The sequence below is a fragment of the Geotrypetes seraphini genome, chromosome 6 (assembly GCF_902459505.1).
Source record: "Geotrypetes seraphini chromosome 6, aGeoSer1.1, whole genome shotgun sequence".
Lineage (NCBI taxonomy): Eukaryota > Metazoa > Chordata > Amphibia > Gymnophiona > Dermophiidae > Geotrypetes > Geotrypetes seraphini.
Window position 1 is genome coordinate 74,186,420 of NC_047089.1, and position 13,286 is coordinate 74,199,705.

A 13,286-nucleotide genomic window follows, 5' to 3' on the forward strand; every position below is an offset into this window, starting at 1 on the left:
TCTCTTCACTGCACTGGCCCTAGAGGCAAGGCCTACTCTGAGTTGGGCTTTGGAACATTCTGCTTTCAACTTTGCATTCCAACTTGCTTGCTCCGGGGAACAGCTCCTGTGAATATCAACTGCCTGCTTGTTGATGCTTGTGCCAAGCAGGAGCACTTCCAGTACTTTGGGGTTTGGTTGGAGAGCATCCTGGGCTTCTTAATTATTTGCCACAAGGTGGAGCAACAAATGGAGTGCGGGCGTTTTGGCAGAATGCAGGAGAGAAAGCCCTTGACACACCCACACCACCATTTAAATTTTGATGCCACCACAGGGGGTTGGGCCTCCCTCCTGATTCCTGATGCAGCATCATGATGCCCACCAATCATGACCTCAGTTGTGGAACTTGTCAAGAAAGAGGGTATCCCTACTCCCATCTAGGGCTACCCACTGCCATCTAGTGCTTACAATACAGGCACTGCATCGGTATCCAGACACGTACTGTGCTGCTGTCTATATGCAAAACTTTCAAAATGTTTCATGCAGCAACTTTAACCTGTAGTATAATAGGCAAGAGGGACAACGGTGTATTTAACAATGTGAGATAAATACCAAGCCTCCCCCCTTAATTGTGCAATGAAACATAGGGATACGTTTGTAAATAATGCAACACAAATGCAGAGCACTAGTGGTAAGAGAAAGGGTGCATCTAATTCATTCAGGAGAAACGACATCTATTGCATGTTGGTGCACTCAAAAAATCCCATGCTTTTTTACGTGACTTTAATATCTATGCCTTCTGCTACAATCATTTCACAAAATTAAGTCTGGGAGACAAAAGGCATGATATCATATATAAATACCTCTATTGTTAAGTGCAGGGTGTTAATTGTTAATAATAAAACCTTAATCTGTGTAAATAGGATTGCTTACGTGCATTTAAGGAAACGAAAACAAACGCTACGTGTTCAAATGTTGCCCTTCACGAAAGCTTCTTCCTTTTTTTTTAATGAGTTCAAGAGGGATTTTTTTTTTTGCATTTCTTTGAAGAGGATCACCAGCCACATCACATCAATTTTCGACAGAAAAGAGACGCAATGTGGAAATGAGACACTGCAGTTTACAAGCAGCCCTTCTCGCGCCGTTCCTGTCTCCAACCTAGCTGATCTAATCAATGACACCAAGCCTTGGGATTTTGACACCGCCTCCCGGGCTGTTCCGAGGCAAGCCATTGGAAGCGAAGGTCGGAGGCAGGTTTCTCTCCCGGGGCTCTGATTGGCTGGCAAGGGATCAGTATCAATGTTTAAGCAGCAGCGTGAGGTGAATAGAGTCAGTGAGCTGGAGGCAGTGGGAGTAGGAGCCGGAGCGCAGCAGATGCAGGATCGTGAGGGCGATTTAAACGACTTCTCTCAACTGTTGACATTTTACCAACCTTTACTGCATGCGGATGCTTCATAGACGATCTACTTTCCGTGAATTGTAAAAAAAAAAAAAGCCCCTTTTGAGTATTCTCTGCCTTGTGCTGTGAATATTCTGAATGAATATCATCAGGGAGAGAAACAGAGGCTATAATAGACTGAAGAATTAACTCTCTCACTGGCTCGGACTTTTCAGCATAAGGGGGGGGGAACCCCCCCAAGAAAACAGTCATTTAACTGAGACTGTGGCTTGGAGATACCTGTTGTGAACATTCATGGAGTCTGTTTTGCATTTTTGGGGTATCGTCTTTTTGTATTCTTGCACTTAGGATGTTCAAATGTATACCCCAAAAAAATCGAGAACAAGGCAACCCAACAAGCAGGAGTGTTCTGCCTGTGGATAACAGCACTTGCTCCCCTGAGCCCTCGCACTCCGACTAAAGCAACAGTAAGTGAAACTGGATCCGTGCCTTATCGCCCCTTCCCCTCCCCCCACCTTCATATATTTTTTTTCCCCCTTGTTTTTTTTTTTTTTTATTCTGGCACAAGTGTGGGTCGGAGAGCTTTAGCGAGAAGATGCTTGTGCAAAAGGGTGGATCTGATGAATTGTAATTAGGTTTTTTGTTGTTTTTTTTTTTTTCACAGTATCTGACTCATTCAGTGCTTGAAACGTTAGCATTTTTGGCGTGTCATTCATCTATTTCTAGCTACTACAAAAGGACTGAAATAATACATAAATATAGACATTTCTCTGCGTCCACGTTCGGAATGTAATTGCCCTCCTTGAACACCGATTGCTGCTCCTCCTCCCAAGATGCCCACAGAGACTCTCTAGTCACAGACTGCAAATGCACCAAACAAAACCAGTCGGGGGATTTTTGTACTTATTTTGGTTTTATTAAGCTGTGTGTGTTTTGTTTTTATTTTTATTTTTTTCTAATACATTTGAATCTTACCATCATATGTAATTGCCCCAGGAAGACTTTCTCTGATGAAGAGGACTGGCTCATTGGAAGGAGCTGCTGAACAGAAAGAAAAGAGGAAGCACTTGATCACATCTCTCTCTAAATGCAGCGGTTGTTTTCTTAAGTGGATTATTTTCTCATTCTTTCTTTCTATTTAATTTATGGGTCGGGACATAGATTGCCTGTTGATTTTTTTTTTTTTTTTCTCTCTGGACTTCAGAAAAGGAGACTTGACAATTTTAATGAATACAAATGTTACTTGTAAGGCATTGTAGCTACTGGCCTTGCTCTTTAGAAAGCTAAAGTGTGAAATGATCGACTCCTGTCTGTGATTCTGCACCTTTAATTGACCATCAACCTCCTTTTGGCTTCTTGCATTGGAGGATTTCCAGCAGATTTACAAAAAAAAAAAAAAAAAACCAACCCCACACGGCGCAGACTGCCTTTTAAAAAATCATTATAAGAGGGGGGCATTCCCTCTATGAAAAAGGGAGATGGGAGAAGAAAAAATTGCCTTTGGTGTACAGCAGAATGCAGCTCGTAGCAAGCTAGGCAAGATTAGATCTTTAAATGCAGCAAACACTCCCTGAAAACTAGCAGTCCTTGATGGAAAGCTGCAAATTTGTCTTTCACAGTGCTTCAAACAGCCTTTGTACTATTCATTCGGATTATGAACGCTGACAACAAACAAGCCATTCTACTGCCAGTCCTGGTTTTACAATAAGTCCCCTGCTTTCATTTATTTTTACCTTCTTCCCCCCCCCTCCCTGGATTATCCATCAATATAGCCTAAAGCTGCAAATGTTCCTTACCCAGAGGAAGCAGATTATTTATCAATATTATTTTTAAGGAAAAAAAAATTGCACAGATGAAAGATTTCCATTGCACTGTAGCACAAAACAGCCCGCTATAACCCTGTGAGCCTTCTCCGCTACGGTCCATTTGCTGCCTGTCTATCTGCAGTTGCTGTAAATCAACAGGTTCAGGAACTTGAAAGGAGGGGGAGAAATAACAGAAAGCAGAGTCGCAGGCAAGAAGGAAAAACAAAACAAGAGAAGGTAGTCTTGAGAGAACAGAACACCAAATAGTAGAGACAGCTGGATACTCCGCTAGTCCGGGGATGTGCCCGTCCATATACTGGTTCTTTCTCCTTTGGGCACCCGCCCTGACTTTAAAGAACCTGAACTACTCGGTGCCGGAGGAACAAGGGGCCGGCGCAGTAATTGGCAACATCACCAAGGATGCCAAGCTAGTGGTGCCCCCGTCTGAGAGGGGCCGGAAGGCAATCTTCCGGGTGCTGGAGAACTCGGCCCCGCACCTGTTGGATGTAGACCCGGAGAGCGGGCTCTTGTACACAAAGCAGCGGCTGGATCGTGAGGTGTTGTGCCGGCGCAGCCCGAAGTGCCAGCTCTCGCTGGAGGTCTTTGCCAATGACAAGGAGATCTGCATGATCAAGGTGGAGGTACAGGACATCAATGACAATGCGCCTGCCTTCCCCTCTGAGCAGCTTGACCTGGATATCTCTGAGAACGCAGCACCGGGCACCCGCTTCCCACTGACGGGCGCCCATGACCCGGATGCAGGTGACAACGGATTGCAGACCTACCGACTGGCGGGTGATGAGCATGGCCTCTTCTCGCTGGATGTGAAGGTGCGTGGTGACGGCAGCAAGTTCCCCGAACTGGTGGTTGCGGCACCACTTGACCGTGAGGAGCAGAGCCACCATGCACTGTTGCTGACGGCGCTGGATGGTGGTGAGCCACCACGCTCTGCTGCCTTGCAGCTCAACGTGCGCGTCGCAGACTCTAATGACAACAGTCCTGTCTTTGAGGCTTCCTCCTATACTGTGGAGTTGCCTGAGAACTCGCCGCTTGGCCGTGTTGTCATTGACTTGAATGCTACAGATGCTGATGAGGGTGCCAACGGCAAGGTTGTCTACTCGCTCAGCGGCTACGCACCTGATCGTGTGCGTGAGCTTTTCTCTGTCGACCCACAGAGTGGCCTAGTGCAGGTACGCGGCAACCTAGACTATGAGGAGAGTGCTGTGTTGGAGCTTGATGTACAGGCAAGAGACTTGGGGCCCAATCCTGTGCCAGCACACTGCAAGGTCACTGTGCGCCTGCAGGACCGCAATGACAATGCACCATCCATTGGCTTTGTCTCTGTACGCCAGGGGGCAATCAGTGAGGCCGCACCACCTGGCACTGTCATCGCCCTCGTGAGGGTCACTGATCGCGATGCGGGTAAGAATGGGCAGTTGCAGTGCCGTGTGCTGGGCAGTGTGCCCTTTCGCCTTGAAGAGAATTATGACAACTTTTACACGGTGGTGACGGACAGGCCACTGGACCGTGAGGCACAGGATGAATACAATGTCACTATCGTGGCGCGTGATGGTGGCAGCCCACCACTCAATTCCAGCAAAAGCTTTGCAGTGCGTGTGCTGGACGAGAATGACAATGCACCACGTTTCAACAAGGTCTCCTATGTGCTACAGGTACCTGAGAACAACATCCCTGGAGAGTACCTAGGTTCTGTGTTGGCCCAAGACCCAGACCTGGGCCAGAATGGCACTGTCTCCTACTCCATCCTTCCCTCTCATGTGGGTGATGTATCTATTTATACCTATGTCTCCGTCAACCCCACCAATGGTGCCATCTATGCCCTACGCTCTTTCAACTATGAGCAGACCAAGTCGTTTGAATTCAAAGTGTTGGCCAAGGACTCGGGCTCACCGCACCTGGAGAGCAATGCCACTGTGCGAGTCAATGTCCTGGATGTCAATGACAATGCACCTGTCATAGTGTTGCCTACCTTGCAGAATGACACAGCTGAGATCCATGTGCCCCGTAATGCTGGAGTGGGCTACCTGGTGGCTACTGTTCGTGCTGTGGACAATGACTTTGGTGACAGTGGCCGTTTGACCTATGAGATCATGGACGGCAATGAGGAACGCCTCTTTGACATTGACCCTGTAACAGGCGAGGTGAGAACCCTCAACCCCTACTGGGAGGAGATGGCACCTGTGGTGGAGCTGGTAGTGAAAGTAACTGACCATGGCAAGCCTACATTATCAGCTGTGGCCAAGCTCATTGTCAAGGCCTTTACGGGCTCCCTACCTGAAGGGGAGCCAAGGGTGAATGGAGAGCAGCAGCACTGGGACATGTCCTTACCCTTGATTGTCACTCTCAGTACTATCTCCATCATTCTGCTGGGGGCCATGATCACTATCGCTGTCAAGTGCAAGCGAGAGAATAAAGAGATCAGGACTTACAACTGCAGGATTGCTGAGTACAGTCACCCCCAGTTAGGGAAAAGTAAAAAGAAAAAGATCAACAAGAATGACATTATGCTGGTCCAGAGTGAAGTGGAGGAGAGGAATGCAATGAACGTCATGAATGTGGTAAGCAGTCCATCTCTTGCCACCTCTCCAATGTATTTTGATTATCAAACCAGGCTTCCCTTGAGCTCTCCAAGGTCTGAAGTGATGTACTTGAAGCCCACCTCCAACAATTTGACTGTTCCCCAAGGGCATGTAGGCTGCCATACCAGTTTCACGGGACCAGTGGCTAATTCAACTGAGACGGCTTCAAATCGGATGTCCATCATTCAGGTATGAGACTTTTAGAGTAACCTGGACTTATCAGTATCGGTTAACTTTGGAGTATTCAGGTAATAGAAGAAATAGCCCTTCAGAGGGCTGCACGTTACCCATGGGTTTCCTGTAGCCCCATATAGAAACACTATGCCAATTTAAATGTTAATGCTATAACAAACTAGCCTTGTAAATTATGCTGTGTGAAGTAAAATAAACGTGGAGATTAGGTGCACCTGCACCACCTGTTAAAAAAAAAAAAATTAAAAAAATAAAAAAAGAGAGGAAAAAAAAACAGCTATACAGATCAACAACCTGGCTGAAGATTGACTGGACTATAAAGACCTGCTTATTCTAATACTTATCTAAGCAGGTTTAACACAGCAAAACAAGTTAACCCTCAATTTCAAATGCAAAATAGTTTTATAGATGACAAATTTTACATTCTGTCCTTTCTAGTGCAGGGTTTTGCACTGCAAAATGAACAGAGACCCTTGGAGATTGGAGAATGTCATATGTCCAGTCTTTTCCTAATCTTCAGTTCTCCGAAAGAAAGACACATTTAAGATTTATTTTGGTGCCTAACTAAAGCAAATGAGTTGCATTCTAGAAACAGTGTATTGAAAGCTATATGCAATGTTTTGAATGTTCCTAAAATGCAGTACTGTGCGTGATGCATTTGCTATTGGAAGATATTCGGATTTCACCTAAGTAGGAATTTGTAGCAAGTTTCTCACTGGCAGTTTAGCAAGTGGCAAAAACAGAATTTCAATCATTGATTTAGAACCCAGCATACTTGTACTGTATATTGTAATAGCTGCAGAAAGTCCCATGCAAGGTTGCTGGGAGCAAATCTACAACCCAACCTTGTCACAATTTTTTATATTATTTGTACAGTATTAGGAAATGATGTTGCAACTTCTTTAAAGGCTTGTAGATGAAAAAAATGGTAGATGATGTCAGTTGTATTTTACAAAAATTATTAGTTGTGGGCAGAGTGGAAGGTTCTTTGATGTAGGAATTTTTCCTTTTATACATTAAAGGCCTAATTGACTAACCTCCCCCACCCCCTTGCACATAATGAGGTTGCAAATGCCTTTTTAAGACATTAATTTGTCATTTTCAGAATCATTTTCTTGTGAAATGGAATCGTCGGAATTGGAAATTAACTTTTTTTTTTTTTTTTTGTCAAGCAATTGGTGTTCTCAGCTTTTGAAAAACAGGAGGAAAGCGGTTTCTGCTGCAGAAATATTTATAAGAAGCACACGTAATAATGCTAAAAACTAAACTTGAATTGCAGATTTAAAATATCTATTTGACAAAGAAAGGCCCTATTTCTCAGGGTTTTTTTTATGAGGACATTTTTATAACTTAAGAAAAATTTCCATATTCCAATATTATAAATTCTTCACAAATTTTAACTATGCAGGTATCGTATATGCCTACCATTCAACTCTGCCATACATATCTTTCCTTCCAATGCATATATTCAAAAATACACATTATTGCTTTGACATTCAGGCATTATCAGCTAGTAGACTGAAAAAAAATTATAGGGTAAATGCTAAGTTCTTAGAAGAAGACTGTTCTTACGTTTTTGCTTAATTGCAGTACATAAAGTAATAAAACTGCATAAAAAAAAAGATATTCTCAAATGAGAGCTATAAAAATCAAAACACTGATTCATCCTTTTTATGGTATACTAGCTGATGACCCGGCGTTGCACGGGTATTTAATTATAGCAATAACACTGTAAATGGATTCAAATAAAGATACTTTATAGTGGTGAATGAAATTATTGCTTTACAGCTTAATAAAAAGTACAATATTGAAATAATAATGTGAAATATTTGACAAAATGAATACAATACAACTAACGCAAAACGTGATTATAAACAACATTTTTAGTTTCACCTCCAGGAGCAAGAACATATAAATTGTTGGGTGAACCCACCCTTGAGCAAGCAACATAGAGTTGTGGGCCGAGAGACCCCCAGAACATATCACCCCAGGTAGTGAGGGATCTGCATACAAAGATTCGTTCAAATCGGTCAAGCTGTTTTTGAATTACTGTGAGAATGGCAGCTTTTTACATTTTTTCCATTGACATGAATGGGTGATATCTGATTTTCTGTTTGTAGCTCCGCCCACGTGTGCAGGTGGGCCCGAGACCCCCAGAACATATCACCCCAGGTAGTGAGGGATCAGCATACCAAGTTTCGGTCAAATCGGTCAAGCCGTTTTTGAATTACTGTGAGAATGGCAGCTTTTTACATTTTTTCCATTGACATGAATGGGTGAAATCTGATTTTATGTTTGTAGCTCCGCCCACGTGTGTAGGTGGGCCGCGAGACCCCCAGAACATATCATCCCAGGTAGTGAGGGATCTGCATACCAAGTTTCGTTCAAATCGGTCAAGCCGCTTTTGCGTGATTGCGGCACATACACACACACATACATACATACACACATACATACATCCAATTTTATATATATATATATATATATATATATAGATTTTCTGCCTTAAGTGTTTTTTTGTTGTTGTTGTTTTGTATTTAGATGGTCATGATAATCCCCATTAAAATATATTTGTGTAGATATTTACTTGTTCGATATAAGGATTAAGTAAAACCTTCAAAAACTGCAAGCAAACTGTACTTCTCCACCCCTCCCCCAGACATTCCTTTTTATTTTGCAATTAAAGGGACAACTTTCCACTGTAAAGCCTGCATGCACTTCTGTGGAAAAAGATCCCCAACACTTTAGGACCTTCCTCATGTTATACATTTTGCAGTTTTGAGAAGAGCCACCATGTGCTGTTGCTGACAGCGCTGGATGGTGGTGGTGTAGAAATCTTCCAGGTGAAAATATTTATATTCATCCGCATGCCCCATTCACACACAAAGTTAACATGCCCCGATCACAGTTGCACATGCACACACAAGTTCACAGCACCCCATCCCCCTCGTACACACAGTCAACATGTCCAACCCGCATACAAAGGCAAGCCCTCTTTCTACCTCACATTCACCTATTCACTACCAGCATGTTCCTCCCAACTAAACATAAACAGCAGGTCCCTCTGTCTCTATCCCCCTGCCCCATCCCCCATGGACATTAAGCCAACGCATTCTTCTGTATTACCCCCTCCTCTGTTTACCTTTTATTTCTCTGACACCCACACAGCTAGCACTTTTTTTTTTCTGTCCACTCAAGCCAGCACTTTTCTTGTCTGCCCACCTCTCGCTGCTAGCATTTGTTTCTGTGCCCTTCCTCCACTAGCAAATAATTTATTTTTTTTTTGGCATCCACATAGAGCACTTAGTACTCCAGCCCTTTTTAACTGTGGTGCAGCTGATCTCTTTTCACTGCTGCAAGCAGAAGGGAAATCCACAGGAGCAGCAGTCAAGGTGGAGGAGGTGGGGTCCTCCTACAGAGCTTTTATTTTTTGGCATTTCCAGATCAAAGGTGAGAAAGAGATTGTGTATGTGTTGGGGGGGGGAATGATTCCTCCTGTATTGCCCTTGGGAATGCAATGATAACGGGTTGGGGGGGACACATGCAGTTTAGGGTAATCTCAGGAGCAGACCCACAGGGAGTAGTGATAGCAGAGGTGGTGGTGATGGTGGGGAACAGGCAGTTTATGGGGAGCGCAGTTTTGACTAGAGAAAGGAGAAGGCAAGGAAAGCTGTGGTAGCATTATTTGGGAGTGGGGGTGGAGGGAGAGTGGTTCCTTCAGTAAAGGCTTTTCCTCTTTACACTGGAAAGTCTCTAGGGGGCTGTTATGGAGAAGCTGCTTCACACTCACAGCACAAGGAAAACCACACTAGGCTCTTAGCAGCAGTGTCTGTAATGGTGAAGGTACTGTCCTACCTATGTGCTGGGGGGGGGGGGGGGAGAGATATGGAGGTGGGCCCAAACGCTGAATCAATGAATTCTGAAGTCTACATCTGTATGCTGCCGTACACCAGTTGAGAAGTGCTGATCTAGAGGTCTTTTTGCAAAAATGATAGAGAAAAAGAATCCTAGTCATCTAAGACAGTGTTCTTCAACCACCGGTCCATGGACCAGTGCCGGTCCACAGGGCCAGCACCGGTCCACAGGGCCAGCACATGCATCAAGCCCAAAATAGTGTTCTTCAACCGCCGGTCCACGGTGCAATCGATGCGGCGTTATCTTCGAGCCAGCTCCCTCTTCCTAACTGATTCAGTGCACAAAGCCATGGGCATCCTGCGCCTGAACCGGCAGAGGGAAGGCTTCCAGATGAGGCACAGGACATGCAAGGTGCAATTAGTACTATTATGGAGATTGGGTCTGGCCCACAACTTAGCCCAGTGTTCTCCTGGTCCATGGACCGATGCCGGTCCACAGAATAATTATTTTATTTCTGCTTGTCCATAGTTGTAAAAAGGTTGAAAAACACTGATCTAAGAGAAAATGACATACTACTTAATATACGGTAAGGGTCCCTTTTTAGGAAGATATACTAAGAAATATGCTCAACACATTTTAATGTAGGACTGTCCCACTTGCTAAGCTCATTTCTAGTGTGACCCTAAAACAAGACTTATCTTATTTTTGCACCATTCCAAGCTAAGTGGATTTTTTTTTTCCCCTTCCACTCTGTCAAAAATTACACAGACTAGAGGACACTCGAAGTTACAGGGAAATACTTTCAAAACCAATATGAGGAAATTTTTTTTCACTCAAAGAATAGTTAAGCTCTGGAACGCATTGCCAGAGGTTATGGTAAGAGCGGATAGCGGGGTTTTAAAAAAGGTTTGGACAAGTTCCTGGAGGAAAAGTCCATATAGTCTGTTATTGAGAGAGACATGGGGGAAGCCACTGCTTGCACTAGATCAGGGGTAGGCAATTCCGGTCCACAATGAATATGTATGAGATGGATTTGCATGCACTGCCTCCTCAAGCATATTTATTGTGCATATCCTGAAAACCTGACCTGGCTCCGGCTCTCAAGGACCGGAATTGCCTACCCCTGCCCTAGATCGATAGCATGGAATATTGCTACTTCTTGGGTTTTGGTCAGGTATTTGTGACCTGGATTGGCCACCTTGAGAACGGGCTACTGGGCTTGATGGACCATTGGTCTGACCCAGTAAGACTATTCTTATGTTCTTTAATTTTTCTATGTGTGTAAGACTTGTAAACGTATTAATGCGGGACTCTGGAGCACTTATCACCTCATATTTAGGTGGTGCTAAGTGCTTGTGCCTTAAGTCGCTGTTACCCAGTTAGCACACAAACTTGCTAGCTGTATAACCTTTCCACATCCATTCCCTGACAATGATAATGGCAAGCACACTACATTCTTTTATTCTTCCCTTCTTTTTAAATGAATGTATTTCGATTACTTACTCTCACTGGTGTAGTAAGAGGGGGGGGGGCGGTCTGCCCCGGGCACCATCTTCCTCGGGGCGCCGACACACCTCTTTCTCGCCGCCCTCCCCTTCCCACTTCTCCCCTGCCGCATGTACATCCCTTCACCTTTTTAACTTGCTGCCTGCATCGGCTTCGACGTTCTCTCTGACACCACTTCCCTGAATGAAGTGACGTCTGAGAGAGCACCGAAGCCGACAGCGGGCAGTAAGTTCCGGTGGCTGCTCGTGCTGAAGTTTAAAAAGGTATGGGGAAGGGGTGCTCGTGGGGGCGGGCGCCCCTGCCACCCCAGGCACCACTCAGCCTCGCTGCGCCACCGCTTACCCTCACTGTCTAGTCAACCTAACACATTCCCTAAATTTTAAATTTAGAATTGTAAGCTACCAAGATGGTTTTTACCTTAGTGTGCGGGATAGAAAGTTTTAATACATTTGGATAATTTCCCCCCCCCCAAAATAAAAAAGTATAAAAACAGTGTGGGCTGATTTGCAGTAATTTGCTTAATACTACTACTGCTATTAATTTATTTATGGAGCACCATCAGATATACACAGCACTGTACAGAGCCACAAAGCTGATGATCTCTGCTTGAATGAGCTTACAATCTAAACAATCAAGAAAGACAAACAGGATGTCGGGGGAGGGGTTACAGGTAGAGGAGGATGGTTAAACTGCTGGCTAGGGTGGTGAGCAGAGGGGAGTAGGGTTATGAGTTGAACACTTCAGCGCATATTGCTGTAAGCCTTTTTTTTCCTTCTTTACAAAACTACGGCAGCAATTTCCCGTGGCAAATGCCCCAAAGCCCATTTGCTGTGGGAGAACCGCTACTGTGGATTTGCAAGAGGAGCCCCTAAGAGCTTGTTAGTGCTCTATGTGGTTTAGTTAAAGGGCCCCTAAGAGGCTTTTTTACAAAGCTATGATGAGCAATTAATGCATGCTTATTACAGCAAACGGTGGCATACCTTGGGGTGCACTGAGGTATCCACAGTAACTTTGCCATGTGCCACACTAGCCATGTGCTAACTTTTTGGGGGTGTGGGGGCATATCTAGGGGTAGAGAGCACGTTGATAGACTTAGTGCAGTTTTAGTGTGTTTGTCTACCACCTACAAAATTGGTGTCACTAATGGCCATGGGCTAGTATGAACATTAGTGGATGGTCCTTATTTATTGTATTTATTTACCACTTATAACCTAGGTTTACATTCAGGTGCTCGAGCATTTTTCCCTATCTGTCCTGGTGGGCTTATTCTCTGTCTAATGTTCCTGGGGCAGTGGGGGATTAACCCCCCTCTTCTACGAAACTACGCTAGCAGTTTCTAGTGCGGGGAGCCGCGCTGAATGGCCCGCACTGCTCCCAACACTCGTAGGAGCTCGGTGAGCGTCGGGAGCAGCCTGGGCCATTCAGTGCGTCTCTCTGAACTAGAAACTGCTGGCGCAGTTTCGTAGAAGAGGGGGTAAGTGACTTGCCCAGGGTCACAGGGAGCAATGTGGGGTCTGAACCCACAAGCTCAGGGTGCTGAGGCTGTTAACCACTGTGCCATTATTGAAAAGTTTAGAAAAATCGGCTATTTTACCATAGCAGTAAAAGTGGCCTCAGCGTGTGGAAATAATCTGTAGAAGAGTGTACTAAAACCACTTTTTACTGTTTTGGGGTAAAAAGGCTCCTATGAGCGTCGGAACAGTGCACAGCATTCAGTGCGCCAGCTGGCACTAAAAACCTCTTCTGCGCTTTTGTAAAAGGGGGGTAAGTGATGTTCTAGTCAATATAGAAATAAGGTAGCTGTAATTTGTTCAGATGAGTTCATGTAGAAACTGAACATGGCCAAATTGAAACAAGATCTGAGATAAAAGGACAATCCCCATGTAAAATTTAAAGGTCAAGCATAAAATCTTACTCCCTATTTTACCAAGGTACGCTAACCGATTAGTG

The 13,286-nt window shown here is 44.6% G+C and overlaps 1 protein-coding gene across 7 annotated transcripts in view; it reads left to right on the forward strand.

The window, feature by feature from the left end:
• Nucleotides 1–1,322: 1,322 nt before the first annotated feature.
• The window catches only part of PCDH17 (protocadherin 17), a 317,465-nt gene continuing 305,501 nt past the window's right edge, over nucleotides 1,323–13,286 (forward strand). For 5 of the 7 annotated variants that reach the window (XM_033949383.1, XM_033949384.1, XM_033949390.1 and 2 more), the window contains exons 1-2: nucleotides 1,323–1,845; nucleotides 2,043–5,972. In XM_033949383.1, coding sequence (XP_033805274.1) covers nucleotides 3,483–5,972 — 2,490 coding nt within the window. In that variant the 5' untranslated portion in view covers nucleotides 1,323–1,845; nucleotides 2,043–3,482. The remainder of the gene's footprint in view (nucleotides 1,846–2,042; nucleotides 5,973–13,286) is intronic. The other 2 variants (XM_033949385.1, XM_033949386.1) reach the window with 1 other exon arrangement.